This window comes from Apiotrichum porosum, assembly GCF_003942205.1.
Source record: "Apiotrichum porosum strain DSM 27194 chromosome Unknown scaffold_14, whole genome shotgun sequence".
NCBI classification, from domain to species: domain Eukaryota; kingdom Fungi; phylum Basidiomycota; class Tremellomycetes; order Trichosporonales; family Trichosporonaceae; genus Apiotrichum; species Apiotrichum porosum.
The window spans coordinates 451,211-466,746 of NW_021167121.1; the positions used below are offsets into that span (position 1 = coordinate 451,211).

Below are 15,536 nucleotides of genomic sequence, written 5' to 3' on the forward strand. Positions count from 1 at the left end.
CCATGTCCCTCTTTTCGGGCATAAAGTTCTCGTCCGACACGGCCAAGTCGCTCGCAGCTGAGAGTGCTGCTGCAGTCGCAGCGGCAGATGGGACCAGCCCAGTGACATCCTCCACCTCGGCGCCTTCGACGACGGATGCGCCCGGAGCTGCTGGGCCTTCCTCTGCGCCCAAACCTTCCACGTCCAAGTCGACTGCCCCACTTACAGCACTCCAGTTTGCGCCTAGGGCAAAGACAAACAAACCAAAGGCAACACAACCACCACAGCGGGGCTTCGCTACCTCGGGCTCATCGTACTGGGCACCATCGACCGTCACGTCCGCTGCCGTCCTTGAGGCCGCACCCGTGCTCATCAATGCGTCATCTTCGTCGTCTTCCCTCTCAAGGGAAGTTGAGGTTGTTATGGGCACTGATGGGGAGCCCATCATCCGCGCACCAGCCATGACCCTCGCAGCAGCTGAGAAGGAGAAGGGCGACGGCAAGCGCAAGGCTGACAGCCAGAAAAAGAAGAAGAAGAAGAAGGTAGGTTCTCTCTCGCACCATGTTGCAGGGGCTGACCTATGCAGAAGAGAAGGCAGCAGGTAGTGCACACGTTCCAGCCAGATGAGGAGTATGATCCCAACACGCCCAACGATCTGGGCGAGTATCAACACTACAGGAGACGCCTGCGCGAAGAGAAGCGGGCTGCTGCCGATGCGAACCGCGGGAGCGACGACAGCAGCTATTACAGTGACAGCAGTGTCGAGGCACCACGACGTGATGGTAAGCTTCCCAGAGCCGTGCTTTGCTTACTTCAGCACCAAAGGCGTTTGCTCCTCCAAAGACGCTGTACTCGCCTGGTCAAGTACGGGCAAGGTTACCCTCGCCCCCGGCTGTGCGGCCCAGACAGCCTTCCCCGCCCCCAGACAGCGGCGCCGACGCCTATGCGCAGCGTGTAGCTATGACTGTGGCCTCTACTGGAGATGACGCGTATGCTAGGCGCCAAGCGTTGTCTCAGGCAGCTTCTGGGGACGACGCCTATGCCCGTCGAGCTGTCATGTCTCAAGCCGCAACAGGTGACGATGCGTTTGCACGACGAGCAGCCATGTCGGTCCGACCGCCAGAGCCTGCGTACCACGTTCCTCCTCCGCGGCCCTCGTTCCATCCGGCAACGCATGGTGTTCCTTCTCTAGGCCCCCCACCGCCTGGTCCTCCACCGCCCAGCCTCCCGCCGCCTAGTCTCCCACCGGCCGGCACTCCTGGCGGATTTCCTACTTTCCGCCCACCACCTGCACACCTCCTCGCCGGTGCACCCCCACCGGTCCCCAGTGGTCCACCACCGTTCCGCCCTCCTCCAGCCCATCTCATGGCCGGAGCTCCTCTGCCCCCACCTGTCGGGCACGCTTCGCCACATCCCGCGGCTCCGGTGGAGCCTCCTACCCCACACCCACATCGGTACTCGGCGCCATCTCCGCCTAGAACGGATCCTGAATACGAGCGTCAGCTGGATGAGAAGAAGCGAGCAGCAGCCGCTGTGGCGGCCAAACTCGCCGCGCTTGTTGGGACGCCCAAACCAGCGCCTCAACCTGTTGCAGATGAAGAGTAGGTTTGGTATGTGCTGGTAGTTACTGACCCTTCAGTCAAAGTGGTACATTTGCCGAACGAAGTGAGTTGACAAGAGCCTTGATGCGACCATACTAACTCTTCAGTGATGCGCAGGTGGGGCCATACCGAAGGTGCAGGCCTCGGCGTGCGCGAAGACGGTATCAAGGTTGCCCTCGCCGCCGAGCATGTTGCCAAGCCCATGGACACGAGTAAGCTCTCCAAACGTCAACGCGCCAAACAGCGCGCTGCGGCCGCCAACGCCAAGAACCGCAAGTGGACGCAGGCGGCCAACTCGCGCGGCCGGATCGTCAATGCCAACGAGGAAGAGCGGCAACGGGAGGAACACGACAAGTTTGGCGAGGCGAGCCGCATCATCTGCATCATGGGCATGGACGACGACGATGCCGGCGAGGAGCTCAGTGACGAGATTGGAGAAGAGTGCTCCCGGCATGGGTGGGTGATTACCTTGCGACGAGTCTGACACACCAGTATTGTCGAGCGTGTCGTCCTGCACATGGTCGAGCCTGCACCCGAGGACGCTACGGACGCGCTCCGTGTGTTCGTCGTCTTCTCCGGCATGGCTGGCGCATGGCGCGCCACACGTGAACTCGAGGGACGGTTCTTCGGCGGCAAGAAGCTGGTGAGTTGCGGATGCGAAGTAGCAACTGACATTAGTCTGTGCGTTACTTTGACGAAGCGCTGTTCGACCGTGGCGAGCGCGACGGCCCTCTCTGAGCACAACGAACAGGTCAACCCAGGCGCTTGGCCACACGCTGCCTATCTTTGCTCCAGTTTGGCTTTTTGGCGATTGTCCGTGATCCGCTAGCAACGGCGCACAGGCCCGAGCCACAAATTGCAAAGCGCCCACCACACCACTTACTCCATCGTCGGTACGGGCCATCTGCTGCGGAGAGACGGCGCACCGCAAACCCCACATTAACCCATTGCGGGGGTTGTGTGGGTCAACTTGCACACGCTCATTGGATGATAACAACCGGACGCCGACTTTTGGCGTGGTTTACCGGGCCACCACGTGGGTATTCCGCCTCGGCTTCTCGGTATAGCAACTCTTCCGAGTTCCTGAGGTCCAGTCAAACGGGCGAGCTTGTTGCTATACTTCGACCCAGCGTGTATCTGTCTATGCCATCTTGCTTTCTCTAGTTGTTCTCTGTACACTATACCCACCGGCACTTCTCAAATGAGCTCTCGACTCTTTTCGACTTTTGCCTCGCGTGCTCGCGGCGCAGCCAAGACCGCTGCCCCGCTCCGACGGGGTATTGCAACTGCGGCACGCAAGCCCCAGTCCCGCTGGGTCGCTGGGTCCATTGCCGTCGCCGTCCCTGTACGTATACGTGCAGCTCAGACCGAGGTTTCCACCAGTTTACTGACGTTGTGTGACAGGCATACTTGTTCCTCTCGCGTGAGCCTATCCGCCTCGATTCCGCCAAGGTGCAGACCGTCGCAACTGGCAAGGGCGTGCCCGTTTCCGAGCTGCTGAAGCGCGTCGACGGACCCGAGGTGTGGGTCGTGATCAACGGCAATGTCTACGAGTAGGTTATACTAGTCTCCTCCTTGTTGCAGCTCTAACCGCGTTCCAGCATGACCGAGTTTCTCGACGACCACCCCGGTGGCCGGGACGTCATCGTCGCCAACAAGTCGCACGACGTCACGCCGCTCTTTGCGCCGCGACACCCGACCAACCAGCTGGACGGCGAGAACCTGCCTCCGTCCGTGAAGAAGATCGGCCCGTTGGTGGGCACCGAGGAGGAGCTGGAAGAGATCAAGCTCAAGATATCGGCAGAGCAGCTCGCCGAGGAGGAGCGCATCCGCACTGCCCGCGCCGAGTTTGAGGCCAAGGGCCTTGGGTCCGTGATCAACATGGCCGACTTTGAAAAGGTCGCCGAGCCGCTGCTGTCCAGCCTCGCATGGGCGTACTATGCCAGCGCCGGCGACGACGAGATCAGTGAGTGTTGTGGTGTGGATTTTGGGGAGGAGAGGACGGGTGGACCGGCCCGGTCGCGTGATCGGTCGGGTCGGGCGGTGCATTGGATCCATTGGATGTCCTCCCCCAAGTGCCATCGTTCCCACCCGCTGACCCTCTCACAGCAAAGATCGCCAACGCTACTGCATACCAGAAGGTCCTCTTCCGCCCGCGCGTTCTGCGAAAGGTCGCCGAGTGCGACGCGAGCACCGAACTCATGGGCTGCCCCTCGAGCCTGCCAGTGTTCATCGCGCCCGCAGCCATGGCCAAGCTCGGCCACCCTCTGGGCGAGATCAACCTCACCCGCGGAGCAGGTTCCACGGGTATTATCCAGGCTGTGAGTGGAGCTATCTTTTGGACGATAAAATAGCTCACACGCATCGCAGATCTCCTCCAACGCGTCGTGCGGCATGGACGAGATGCTCGAGGAGCGTCTCCCAGGCCAACCGCTCTTCTACCAGCTCTACGTCAACCGCGACCGCGCCAAGGCCGCCGAGCTGATCAAGAAGATTGATGCGGGCAAGTTTGACGCCATCATGCTGACGGCCGACGCGCCCGTGGGTGGCAAGCGCGAGCGCGACCTGCGGCTCAAGGGCGAGTTTGAGGGGCCCGCCGGCGGCGTGTCCGAGAAGAGCGACGACACGCAGGGCGTCTCGCAGGCCATGTTTGCCGGCGTCGACCCCAACCTGTGCTGGGAGGACATCAAGTGGGTGCGTACCCTGACCAACATCCCCATCATGGTCAAGGGCGTGCAGACCGTCGAGGACGCGCAGATGGCCTACGAGGCTGGGTGCGACGGCATCATCATCTCCAACCACGGCGGCCGGCAGCTGGACACGACGCGCCCGGCCCTCGACGTGCTCCTCGAGATCCGCCAGTGGGCGCCGCACCTCCTGCGTCCCGAGTTCCGCGGCTCGACGGGCGCGTCGCGCGAGCTGCTCGCCGACCCCAAGCGCCTCACGGCCAAGGACGAACCCGACGCGATCGGGCCCCTCCAGCACCGTTTCGAAATCTTCATCGACGGCGGCGTCAAGCGCGGTACCGACGTCGTCAAGGCGCTGTGCCTCGGGGCCAACGGTGTCGGTATTGGCCGTGGGTTCCTGTTCGCGCAGAGCGTCGCAGGCGAGGAGGGCGTCGAGCACGCCGTTGGCAGTGAGTAAAACAAGACGGGCGGGACGCTGTGGGCCCTTGCAATAGCTGACGTGGTCCAGTCCTCAAGAGCGAGATTGAGCTGGCCATCCGACTCGTGGGCGCCAACAAGGTCTCGGAGCTGCGCCCAAGCATGGTCGAGGTCAAGAAGGACTAGAGCGCGCGTATATGTCGGGGAGATGAGCGAGTTAGAACGCATCAGTTGAAACGTGTTGTGGTGCTGTAGTTGTGCAGGTATGCAATCGACTAGACAAAAACCCAGGCTACCGAACTCTTCTGTCGCTTCGCTCTTTTCTCTCTCGTGGTGTGGTGTGGTGTGGTGGTGTGTACTTTATGCTACCTTTTCCTCTGAGTGTTGCGTCTAAAAAGCCACAACGTCTAAATGACAGTGCCGACAGTCGCGACCTCGGCCGCACCAACGGGGCTCTGCGCAAACTTGCGCCAGCTCTGCGCGCCGCCGTCCCGCATCTGGCCAGGAGCCGCTGTTGTGCGGGTAGGCATGCCGAGTCCTGCGCGCATGGAGGTGAGGACGCCGGCACCTGCGATGGAGAGGAGGCCCCAGAACACGCCCTGGATGAGTGGCGAGATGACCTGCGGGGTCAGCGATCACTGGCTGGTCGTGCAGCGCAAGTTGGGGGAGAAGTGATGCGCTATGGGGGCTACAGCATAAACCACAGCTAAGTCGGATCATGCGTAGCTGACGACGCTGCACACGCCCCACCACCGCAACACCTCCTACGCCCTCCCTCGTTACTCACCTGGTCCTTGAGGGTGATCCAAGCAACCGCGCGCCAGTTGACGTCGACCTCGCGACCAGCCTCAATCGCGCCGGGGGCACCGAGGAGCAAGTCGCCCTTACGCGCGTGCAGCGCGGGCATGACGGAACGGAGGTACGCCTGCTCGAAGCGGAGCTCGGGGATGGGCGGGACAGACGCGCGGACACGGCGACGGACGGCGTCGCGGCGCTGCTGGCGAGCGAGGGTGGCGGCGTCCATGCCCAGCTCGGAGGGGAGGTCGGGGAAGTCGGAGGGGGCCGACATTGTGCGTCGATGGTGGATGGGACAGACGGTGTTGGAGGGGGATCGAGGTATGACATGGTCGAGGTCGACGACCGGGTCTCGACGTCTCAAGCCGCCGGCGCACGTGGAAATGCTTCCGCCCGTCGCCACCAAGGCCTCACTACTACCTCATGTGATGCCATCGATAGCAGGCGGACGAAGCAACACGCAATTGTCTTTCAGTCTCACTCCCACATCCGTTGTTGACATCATCCCACAATGAGCTTCAACGACCTTGAGCGCGGGCAGGGCGCGCCCCTCCGTGGTCCCCCTGGAGGTGAGCTGGAAATCCCTTTCGTGACCTGGTAGCTAGCTGACACCTTGACCCCAGACGACCCAGACTTCACAAAGGTCAAGGACTCGGTGTCGATCCAGATCTTCAAGATCCAGAGTAATGTGGTCGGTATCCAGCGACTCATTGATAAGCTCGGTACCGGGGCGGACAGCACGCAGCTGCGGACATCGCTGTGAGTCTGGATAACTGGGTAGGACTGTGGCGAGGTGGAAAGCAGTGAAAGGTGGCTGGCTCGTCCTCACCACTCAAGTTCCAGCGTGGGCCACTTTTCATGCCGGTACTAACCTACAGGCATAACCTCACCGAAGCGACGCGCGACATGGTGAAGAAGTCGACAGAGGACGTCAAGGGCTTGGCGTCGTTCCCGACTGGCGGCGAGGGCCAGGTGAGTGGAGTGGGCTTGCTTGTCTTGTCAACATGCGTCATGTCTACCTGTCGCGCTTGTAGGACCTCCAGCTACAGAAACCGCAATGACAGTGACACGTATTGGAACTCATCTGACAACCCAGGGTCACCGCAAGGCTGTCCAGACCAAGCTCGGCCGCGACTTTACCCAGGCCCTCCAGGGGTTCCAGCGGGTGCAGCGCCTGAGCGCCGAGAAGCAGCGCGGAGCCGTCGAGGTGCAGAAGCGCGCTGTCGAGCTGGCTGAGGAGAGGTGAGCAATTGCGGCGGGAATGGAATGGGCAGTGGTGTTGAGCGTGTATGGCGTTTGGCCAGTGCTGTGAACTCTAGCGCGACCTACCCGCGCTCCCAACGGCGATCGATCCCTGTTTCCACTCGTTCATGAACTGACGATGTCACAGTGCTATCGGCGACGAACGCAACTCTGTCGAGCTCGAGCAAGTGCAGACGCAGGCGCAGGCGCTTGCCCCGCAAATCACGCAGCACGAGCTCGAGTTCCAGGAGCAGCTCATCGCCGAGCGCGAGGGCGAGATCCGCGAGATTGAGACCGGCATCCACGAGCTCAACGACATCTTCCGCGACCTGGGCGCTATTATCCAGGAGCAAGGTGGCCTGATTGGTGAGTTCCCGGGCTGGGACGCACTGGGCAGCTGGCAACTCTACATACAGTATCAGCTGCGCGCACCCTCTCTGCTGCCATCCCGACTCCCGCTCACACCCCATCAGACAACATCGAGTCCAACATTGTCAACGTCGCAGACCACACCACGTCGGCGGCCGAGGAGCTCACCACCGCACACGAGTACCAGCGCAAGGCCGGGCGCCGCGCTGCGTGTCTGCTCATCATCCTCGTCATTGTCATCATGGTCGTCCTCCTTGCGGTAAGCTGGTTCAGATAGGGAGTGTTGTGAGGTCGATATCTGACGCTTGCCACAGATCCTGTCGTAGCCTTGAAGGCGCCCTTTCTTATTTACTTTCTTTCACCGATTTGTGTTTGTATTTAGAGATGCAGTTGTGGCAGCTTTTGGCAGAGCGCAGAGACGTGCAGCGAGAGTACTGCCGGAGGACTCGTTGTTGGCACCCGTCCAGGTGGCAGTGACTCAAGGATTCAGAACAGCGGGGCACCAGTTCATTTGCATCACTTGCCCGTCTCTCCATACATTGTTCACTTGCTCCTAGCTGGCATCGCACGTTGCATTTGCCACCATAGCGGCCGCTTGCCCCGAACATGACGGGGTACCCGAATACAAGGTTGAGCGTCCAGCCCAGCCTTGACCACCCCCCGGGGGTAGTGCCTGAATCAACCACGGCACCGATTGAAAAAGGCGCCAACAAGCGCAGAGGCTAACACGAGATGGTGCCACCACCACCGCCGATCAGTGGCCCAGTGGCCAGTGGTGTGTTGTTTTTTCGCGCGTCTCTGCTCCACAGATCCCCCCGGCGTTCAGTTTTTGTTCCACGAGTTATAGAAATGCATATGAGAGAACGCGGGGTTTTACAATGATAGATAAGTGGGGGTGGGTGGCAATGGCAACAGGTATGGCGGGTGGGGGATATGCACAGTGAAAAAGTGGGACAACGGGGTAATGATGGTTGGGCGCACGGGGCGAGTGGAGTAGAGTGTGTGCGGCGTGCACGAGACCGAAGAGGTCGAAGAGGGACGTGATGACGCGTGGCAAGTGTCTGGCACCTCTGGTGTGTGCGGACGCGAGGACAAACGTGCAACCCGACAGCGTGCCGTTGCTCAAGGGAGACCGTGGAGCTTGGGCTCGCGCGAGGGGTCAAAGTGGCGCGTGGGCTCTTTGAGGATGCTGGGGCGGGTGAGGGAGAGCATTGACAGCAGCGGGCGGCGCGTGGTCGGTGCCGACGACGTCGGGAGGGCCTTGGGTGCGGGCACGGTGCTCTGGGCTTGGAGCTTGGCTGCAAAGGGGGTCAGCGGCTGATACGTCTTGTTGTTGATTGGGAATGGGCCGACATGGTCGGAGTGGCAGGAGGGGGAGGGGTCATGGCGCTGAGCGCCAGAAACGTGCATGTCTGCCCAGACCATGCAGACCACCCACTGGCTCCATCAAGCCCAAGCAAGCATGTACTCACCTTCCTCTGTCCTCTCTGCACGGCAGAACGAGTGTGTCCCAGCGTCGAAGCTGGCGAGCAGCGAATTCAGGCGGTCGTCGATGTGTGAGGTCTCCGGGGAGTGGGCCGGGGTGGAGGGTTCTGAACCCATCGAGGTCGACGAGCGACGGCGCATGGACGTGAAACTGGACATTGTTGGTGATGTAGAAGGAGAAGAGGTGATGGGAGGATGTGAACACGCTGTGGTTGTGGAGCTGGTAATGGGCAGCACGGAAACGTGTGTGGAATGGCTGGGTGGTGTGTGGCTGGTGGTGGTGGCCGGATGTGAGGCCTGTGGCTGTTGGGTAAAGAAGTGCGTGGTGAAAGACGCGAATTCAATGTAGTAGTATGTAGTGAAGGCTGGGTGGGTGTGATGGGTGATGGTGAGGAGGACGGGAGCCAGTATTAATGCAGGGGATTCATACCGAGACAGCAATCTTTGATGTGGCATGCATGCACGCGCGCGCGCGCACCAGCGCTGCATGCTCTGGCTGCTGCTGCTGTGTTGCGGCGCCGCCGAGTCCGACGTGCAGAAATGGAGAGCCCACCCAGATCCCTCCACTTGACGGCACAACGGATGGCCGACAGTGAGTTAAACCCGCCACCCACTCGCCGAACAAGTCCGACCGTGTGGTCCGCCCTTCCGCACATTCTCTTCTCGCTGCCGTTGCCGCCGGGCCACCCCCTCCGGCCCCTGGCCACTCTCTCGACCCTTGCTCCCATTCTTCACGTGCACAACCACCCCCTAAATCCTGCACATCGCCTCGTCTCCCTGCTGGTTTTGGGGTCTAGCAGCAATGACACAGCAATACAATGCTTGGCACCACAGGTCGAGCAAAGAGGAGACCAGCTTCTTTCACCCCCCCACCTCCCAAAAGGCCAAAGGGATCGGCGGAGCTGATCTGCGCCGCCGTCGGCGCCAGGGCGACGGCGGAGCAATGCCATTCCGGCGTCCAGGCTCTGTCCGCCGCCAACGGGGCACTGTTCCGTGGCCAGAATGAGCCTGGAGTGGGCGCGCTTGCCAAGGTGAGGCTGAACAACGTGTACGACAACGGCTCTGCGGAAATGATGGTGCCGAGGCCCCATGGTGCACCAGAGTCCAGACTGCTGCGCAGCGCGTTGGGTGGCAAAGTGGTTGGTGCAACGCACATGCAACAACTTCCGACGTCGCCATCGCCGACGCTTCCTCCACATATCCACAGAACGAGCAAGACGTGTAGCGCAGTTTGGTCGCAGCCCTGAGGTGACGAGATAGATGATGACTGGAGTCTCACTTGCAAAGGTGTTGACAAATCTGTGAGACGCGTCTCTCACTGCCCACACTATTGCAGCACAGCTGCAGGTTTCCAGCCACGGTCTCAGTTCAAATGCCGAGCACAGCTCGTTGCTGCCTGCACCTGCTGCACCGTTGATTCTACGGCCTGCAACAGATCAACAGATCACCAACAGAATTACCTAACACATGCTCCGCATTTCTATCATGTAGTCTAACTCTTGTATCGTTGTGCTCGTGGCTGCGGGCCAGTACTGCAGTACAACTATAACCCTTGCCAAAATTGCCGGGCACAGCTCCGTCGCCGAAGAAGAAATAATCGTATAGGGCGTATTTCGGGCATCGGAGAAACGCACTACCCGGTCAATAGTATAGAGTACCCCCCTGTGTTTTTCAGTGTGGCTCACCCAATTTGCCTCCGCCCTCCATGGAGTGGCTTCGTCTAGGGCGTCTGCGCCTTGCGATAGATGCCGCGCACCGTGCGAGTCGCCTGTTGACCTGTGGACCTGTGGACCGTGGCCAGACCACCCACATGTGTGTGTGCTGCATTGCTGTAACGTACGGAGGGACACTCGGGTTCTTGGCACGCGCGTAGTTGGTTACACACTTGTCGGAAGCCACACATGGACAAGTGTGTGTTGTACCCTCCGGCCTCCGGCCTGTGGCTTTGGGCGCACCCAGGTTACATACAATCAAAACACCAAGGCAGAGGATGTCCTTGGCGACAGGTGAGGGACGTGTGTCAACAGTAACAGTTTGCTGGCAAGTTGCCGATATTGCTCGCAATTAATTTCGGGTGGCACACAATTAGCCGGATGTTCTTCAAAGTGGCAAGTGCAATCCAAGTGCATGGTATGTCTAGTGAACGAACCGGAAGTCCAACCGCTTGTTCCCCTCGTCCGTGGTGGTGCGGAGGTACTCCTCCTTTTCGTCGGCCGACCACGCTCCCCAGACCTTATCCCTTTGTCGGTTGCGCCACGCGTACCAGGCCTTGGCCGCAAACATGCAGACAATGTTGGCTGCCAGCACACCAATGAGCCCGCGGTTCCCTTTATGGTAATACGGCGCGTCGGAAGGCTGGTACACGTTTGACGCGATGATCAGCCCTGCCTGGCTGACGGTATTGTACAGCGCGCTCGCGACGGTACGCGTGCGCACCGATCCGGCGTTGGCGCTCACTGTCGACATCATGATCGGGTGGCAGAACGGCGTGGCCATCACGAGGGACAGGAGGGCCCATTTGGCCCACTTGTTCGTGGCGTCTGGGATGAGGACGATGGGGATGAAGAGGATAAGCGCGTACCACGAGCTGAGGGAGCCGATGGAGAAGCGTTCCCTGGCCCTTCGGGACGAGTATGAAAGAACGAGGTTGTTGAAGATGTACACTACCTGGTACGGGATCTGGAGCATGTTGGTCTGAAACGTCGTGTACCCGCTGGGTGCGTGTCAGTTGGGGATTGCAGTTGCACCATAACTCACAGAGACTTGAGCGTGAGCGAGAAGTATGCCCCGACAGCCGCTGGCGCAATCCAAAACAGCAAGGCGATGGGGTACATCGGCCACTGGTCGTAATCCCTCAGAGTCTCCCACAACTGGCCAAGCGACAGACCCTCGCGGTTGTGCATGTCCGACTTTGTGGGGTCGTCGCGGAGCACCTTGTTGACAATGATGGTCTCCTCGCGGTCCGTGAACCACCCCTTTCCGCGCACATTGAAGAAGCCGCCGGCAGTCTGCGTGGGGCCAGGAGGGAGGTAGAAGAATGCCCACAGGCCAATGAGGAACGTGAGCAGTCCCTCGACGAGGAACAGCCACCGATACCCGGGCCACGACGTGCGGTGGCGCAGCTCGAGTAGCCCTGCCGCAAGCAGGTTACCGATAATCCCCGTTACTGTCGAGGCGACGTAGAACCACGCCAGGCGGATGGTGAGTTCAGCCGCAGTGTAGTAGTAACTCAGGTAGAGGACGGTATCGGCGATGAACCCGCCCTCGAAGAGGCCGAGCAGTGCGCGTGTGGCGAAAAAGGACGCACGGCCCGACAGACCCGTCTGGCCGAGCGTGATGAGCGACCACGCCATCATCTGGATCGGGATCCAGCGGTCACTTCCCAGCTTCTTGGAGACTGGGGCGGGGTCAGTCGTAGTTGAAGGGAAATCGACATACATACTTAGCTGGGAGGGTACCTCGGCCGCGAGAAAGCAGACGTAAAAGATCGTCGAGCCCTTGTTATAATCTGCCGTGGTCATGCCGAGATCTTTGAGAAAGTTGTCAGAGAGGGCATTGCCGAGCTGCAATGTTAGTTAGTATTCAGCCAACACCCGTCGGCTCTCACGTTACTGCGGTCCAGACACAGCGAGCCAAAACAGACACAGGCGACGAGGGCCACGCGCACGTCTGTTCTTGGTAAGCACACCACGCATATCCCATACGTACCGACTCTGCGATACAGCTTCTTCTCTTCCTCGGCGGTCCATGTGGCTTGCGGGTCCCAGCGATGCTTGGACTCGTACTCGTCTGGCGGCTCATAGTGGCGGTTGCGCAGCTGGATGTCGGATTCGTCGCCTTTGCTCTCGTCATCGTACACGATGGTCGGCGAGGGCGATTCGCCCTTGGTGTCTGCTAGAACTGGGGTAGTCATCCTCACAGTGCCGTGGTACGTACAAGGCATCCCATCCTTGGCCATGGCCTATAAATGGTCTGCCACTCGTCTTGGCCAGCCGCGCGTAGCAACAAGAGCAAAGTGTGGAAGTACGGAAATATGCAAAAACGCCACTTGCCACAGTATGTTGTAGCTGCAACTGCGGCGACCATGTCCAACATCTCCAGCACGTCTTGCTTCACGGCATCCGATAACGGCATGGCGTGCTCCTGCATCGCTGTGTGAGGTAAGCCAAAAGAACATGCATGGCTCCAGAAACTCGACCCAAGTGCGGTGTGTGGTCGTCTGGGGTGAACAGTGACAACTCCGCCGAAAGTTACTAGCTGATCGCTGATGAGGCACTTGGATCGCCTTATGGCGTCAGTCGGAAGTGGCCGAAAGCTTCTGTCTTCCGCCATTGTCTCTCTCAATACGTGTTATCTCGGGTCATTTTCATCGTCTTAGAGGTCATTGGCACGGACGGCACCGAGCAAGTGTTCTGGCAAGCTTCCAGGAATGTACGGATGACTCATAACGACCACGAGCAACATTCGGAGTTGAGGGACAAGATTGACAATGTGAGCTGGAACTTCAACAACAATCACGGCGACGGCGGACATGTCGCAAACGCCGTCGCTGTTGACGACATAATCAACACACGATGGCCGAGCGCCTCGTAGAGTCGTCTTGGTAATAATCGCGGGTATACATATGTCCCAAGACTTGGTGAGCGAGAGAACTCATCACACACACCCGACAATGGCCAACGAGAACGGCACCCACCCGGCGGTGCCGGCCACAATCTGGAACGACGGCGAAGAGGTTCCCAACCCCAACCCGGGGGTGTACGAGACAAGGAAGTACCTCATCGACTATGGCAAACCGTACACGTCTATCCCGGCGGACGCGCTCCCCGCGCTATCCAGTGATCTCTCGCCCAACCCCACAGGCCGCGGACAGCACACCAACCCACCCCGTCCTGATGGCGGCCTGAGCCCTAGCTATGGACCGCTGTATCAGGGCCGTGTACCCAAGCCGGGGCAGAAGTCAAACTGGGACGTGCACATCTACTACAAGGTGCGTTGCTGCTGCTGAGAACTGTGCAGCGTGGACTCTTGCTGATCCCCTGTACAGCCAAACAACCTCGGGGAGAAGGACTATGCGCGGGCGCTGCACGCCACGATCAGGCGCGAATTTCCCGAACTCAAGGTGTATCGCTTCTGGGAGGTACCCATTGGCCCTCACGTGAGTGTTGGCAAAAGTCAAACTCAAAGCTGATACCCCAGCCGGTCCCCATGTTCGAGACAGATGTCTTCGACACGGTCCAGCTCGGCGCCTTCCTCTCGTACCTCGTCGAGAACCGCGGACCACTATCGTGAGCCAACAAAACGCAGTGACGTCTCCGCTAACATGCAGTGTCCTGATCCACCCCAACACTGGAGACGCCGCCGGGGACCACACCACACGCGCGACCTGGCTCGGCGACAAGATCCCCCTCGACGCCGAGACGCTGCGCGCTCTTGATCGCAGGGTGGCGGCCAACCCGGAGCTGTTCCAACGTAACTTCAAATAGGGAACGGGGGCAGGAGGCAGTATGGGTGATGCATGATGTAGTACCCTGGTAATTTGGAACACGCGCAACGTCCAGCGTACAGAACTTGTCACTCGTCCAAGATTGGAATGGGGCTGGACAGTCTTGCCGTTTGCAGTTTGAAGGCGATTGGATAGGCGAAAAGTGAAAAATCCTGGGAAATGACGGGAAATGGGGGGGGGGCCGTCCACCCATACCCGTCCCCTTGGACCCGGCATGGATTCGTCCACCCATCAACCACTGCGCAGACATACACATGGACGGGCCGTACACATATGCCCCCACATTCCATGAGATCTGGTTACCGGAGTCTGGGGTCGGGGGTTGACAGCCGGACAACCGCTGGCCAACCGCCTCCATTTGGCCTACTCGACCACTGCGTGTCCTTTGATCCAAACCCCAAAGCATTCCTTCATTCACATGGAGTCTTGTAGTCTGCTTTGCTGTGACATGAGAACGAGCAAGTCGTTCAGGCACAAGACTGGCCCGTGCCCGAACGAGGGTGTTGAGCGGGCAGTGACTGTCCGACCGACGACAGCAGCAAAAGTGTAGTCTTAGGGCGGCAATGGCGTTATATATGTGCTGTATGTCTCGTTTCTCACCACAGCGAAGCTTCTGTAGGAACTGTCCTTGCATGGTGACATGGTGACCTGTGTCCCACACCTCATCATTGTTCTGGTGGTCGACGTCCCCCAGGCCCGGCCTAACGCTGGGAACACAGACGGTACCTCCCCCATGGGAGACCGTGGCGGTGGCGGTCGATCGATCGCTGGAGCGGTATCGCTCGTCACGGGTTGACGGTGTTCAGCGAAAAAAAAGGTCAACGCTCAAGACTCGAGTCGACGTCCCGGGTGCATCCAAACAGTACCTACGTGACAGACAATGATACACGACGGCAAGGCCTGAAGCATGCGTCAAGACGTCAAATCCGCCATCAAGAGTTGCAAGTATCAGATAGGGGGCCATGAAATTAGATCCGAGCCGCCACCAGATCCTGGGTCGTGCGCTCCCACCACTGCGGTAATTTATGCCCTATGAACGCAAACTCTGGAGAATCTGTGGGGCGTCCGCAGCTATCCTGTGCGCCCCGGAACCCGACCAGCCCGGGGAGAGTGGTCCAAACTGCATGCATAGAGGGCGTCTGGGCCTTTTGTTGTCGGTGCAGATCGGGATGGCAGTCTGGGCACACACTGATTTCGGACCGGAAAAAAATCGGAGATTTTATGAGGCGCCTCTCCACAGATTGAAGATTGAGTAAACGGTGATGCGTGGCGGCGTGGACGTGTGGACGCCGCAGGTACACGGTTGGCCGCAAGACGACTGTGCTGTCCCATGCTGACTGCTTGAGCCGCGTCCTGGCCCATGGCCTCTTTGTTGGTCCAGTGACCGACGGCGACAAACAGTGACCTTGGCAACGACTTGGCCTTCCGCCACACCACACTGGCCGGCAGTGTGTC

General features: G+C 59.8%; 8 protein-coding genes across 8 annotated transcripts; 5 read left to right on the forward strand and 3 right to left on the reverse strand.

The window, feature by feature from the left end:
- Nucleotides 1-2: 2 nt before the first annotated feature.
- EHS24_002956 (uncharacterized protein) lies at nucleotides 3-2,409 on the forward strand (the record flags this gene model as incomplete). The annotated part of the gene is made up of 7 exons (XM_028618665.1): nucleotides 3-521; nucleotides 566-761; nucleotides 845-1,580; nucleotides 1,625-1,644; nucleotides 1,688-2,021; nucleotides 2,073-2,223; nucleotides 2,281-2,409. The coding sequence occupies 7 exons, from the start codon at nucleotides 3-5 to the stop codon at nucleotides 2,407-2,409; spliced, it is 2,085 nt and encodes a 694-aa protein (XP_028473032.1).
- Nucleotides 2,410-2,781: 372 nt separating this feature from the next.
- On the forward strand, nucleotides 2,782-4,870 carry EHS24_002957 (uncharacterized protein; the record flags this gene model as incomplete). Its single annotated transcript, XM_028618666.1, has 6 exons — nucleotides 2,782-2,925; nucleotides 2,985-3,133; nucleotides 3,182-3,546; nucleotides 3,690-3,901; nucleotides 3,951-4,716; nucleotides 4,776-4,870. The coding sequence occupies 6 exons, from the start codon at nucleotides 2,782-2,784 to the stop codon at nucleotides 4,868-4,870; spliced, it is 1,731 nt and encodes a 576-aa protein (XP_028473033.1).
- A 221-nt stretch (nucleotides 4,871-5,091) lies between these two features.
- Nucleotides 5,092-5,753, reverse strand: EHS24_002958 (uncharacterized protein; the record flags this gene model as incomplete). Its single annotated transcript, XM_028618667.1, has 2 exons — nucleotides 5,092-5,304; nucleotides 5,472-5,753. The coding sequence occupies 2 exons, from the start codon at nucleotides 5,751-5,753 to the stop codon at nucleotides 5,092-5,094; spliced, it is 495 nt and encodes a 164-aa protein (XP_028473034.1).
- A 237-nt stretch (nucleotides 5,754-5,990) lies between these two features.
- On the forward strand, nucleotides 5,991-7,416 carry EHS24_002959 (uncharacterized protein; the record flags this gene model as incomplete). The annotated part of the gene is made up of 7 exons (XM_028618668.1): nucleotides 5,991-6,048; nucleotides 6,103-6,238; nucleotides 6,358-6,451; nucleotides 6,576-6,721; nucleotides 6,870-7,087; nucleotides 7,195-7,349; nucleotides 7,405-7,416. 7 exons carry the CDS (start codon nucleotides 5,991-5,993, stop codon nucleotides 7,414-7,416), a joined length of 819 nt encoding a protein of 272 aa, XP_028473035.1.
- A 796-nt stretch (nucleotides 7,417-8,212) lies between these two features.
- On the reverse strand, nucleotides 8,213-8,734 carry EHS24_002960 (uncharacterized protein; the record flags this gene model as incomplete). Its single annotated transcript, XM_028618669.1, has 2 exons — nucleotides 8,213-8,388; nucleotides 8,563-8,734. The coding sequence occupies 2 exons, from the start codon at nucleotides 8,732-8,734 to the stop codon at nucleotides 8,213-8,215; spliced, it is 348 nt and encodes a 115-aa protein (XP_028473036.1).
- A 659-nt stretch (nucleotides 8,735-9,393) lies between these two features.
- EHS24_002961 (uncharacterized protein) lies at nucleotides 9,394-9,822 on the forward strand (the record flags this gene model as incomplete). Its single annotated transcript, XM_028618670.1, has 1 exon — nucleotides 9,394-9,822. The coding sequence occupies one exon, from the start codon at nucleotides 9,394-9,396 to the stop codon at nucleotides 9,820-9,822; it is 429 nt and encodes a 142-aa protein (XP_028473037.1).
- Nucleotides 9,823-10,711: 889 nt separating this feature from the next.
- EHS24_002962 (uncharacterized protein) lies at nucleotides 10,712-12,533 on the reverse strand (the record flags this gene model as incomplete). The annotated part of the gene is made up of 5 exons (XM_028618671.1): nucleotides 10,712-11,288; nucleotides 11,333-11,972; nucleotides 12,018-12,138; nucleotides 12,288-12,469; nucleotides 12,512-12,533. 5 exons carry the CDS (start codon nucleotides 12,531-12,533, stop codon nucleotides 10,712-10,714), a joined length of 1,542 nt encoding a protein of 513 aa, XP_028473038.1.
- A 714-nt stretch (nucleotides 12,534-13,247) lies between these two features.
- EHS24_002963 (uncharacterized protein) lies at nucleotides 13,248-14,061 on the forward strand (the record flags this gene model as incomplete). Its single annotated transcript, XM_028618672.1, has 4 exons — nucleotides 13,248-13,565; nucleotides 13,623-13,733; nucleotides 13,775-13,863; nucleotides 13,905-14,061. The coding sequence occupies 4 exons, from the start codon at nucleotides 13,248-13,250 to the stop codon at nucleotides 14,059-14,061; spliced, it is 675 nt and encodes a 224-aa protein (XP_028473039.1).
- Between the last annotated feature and the right edge of the window lie 1,475 nt (nucleotides 14,062-15,536).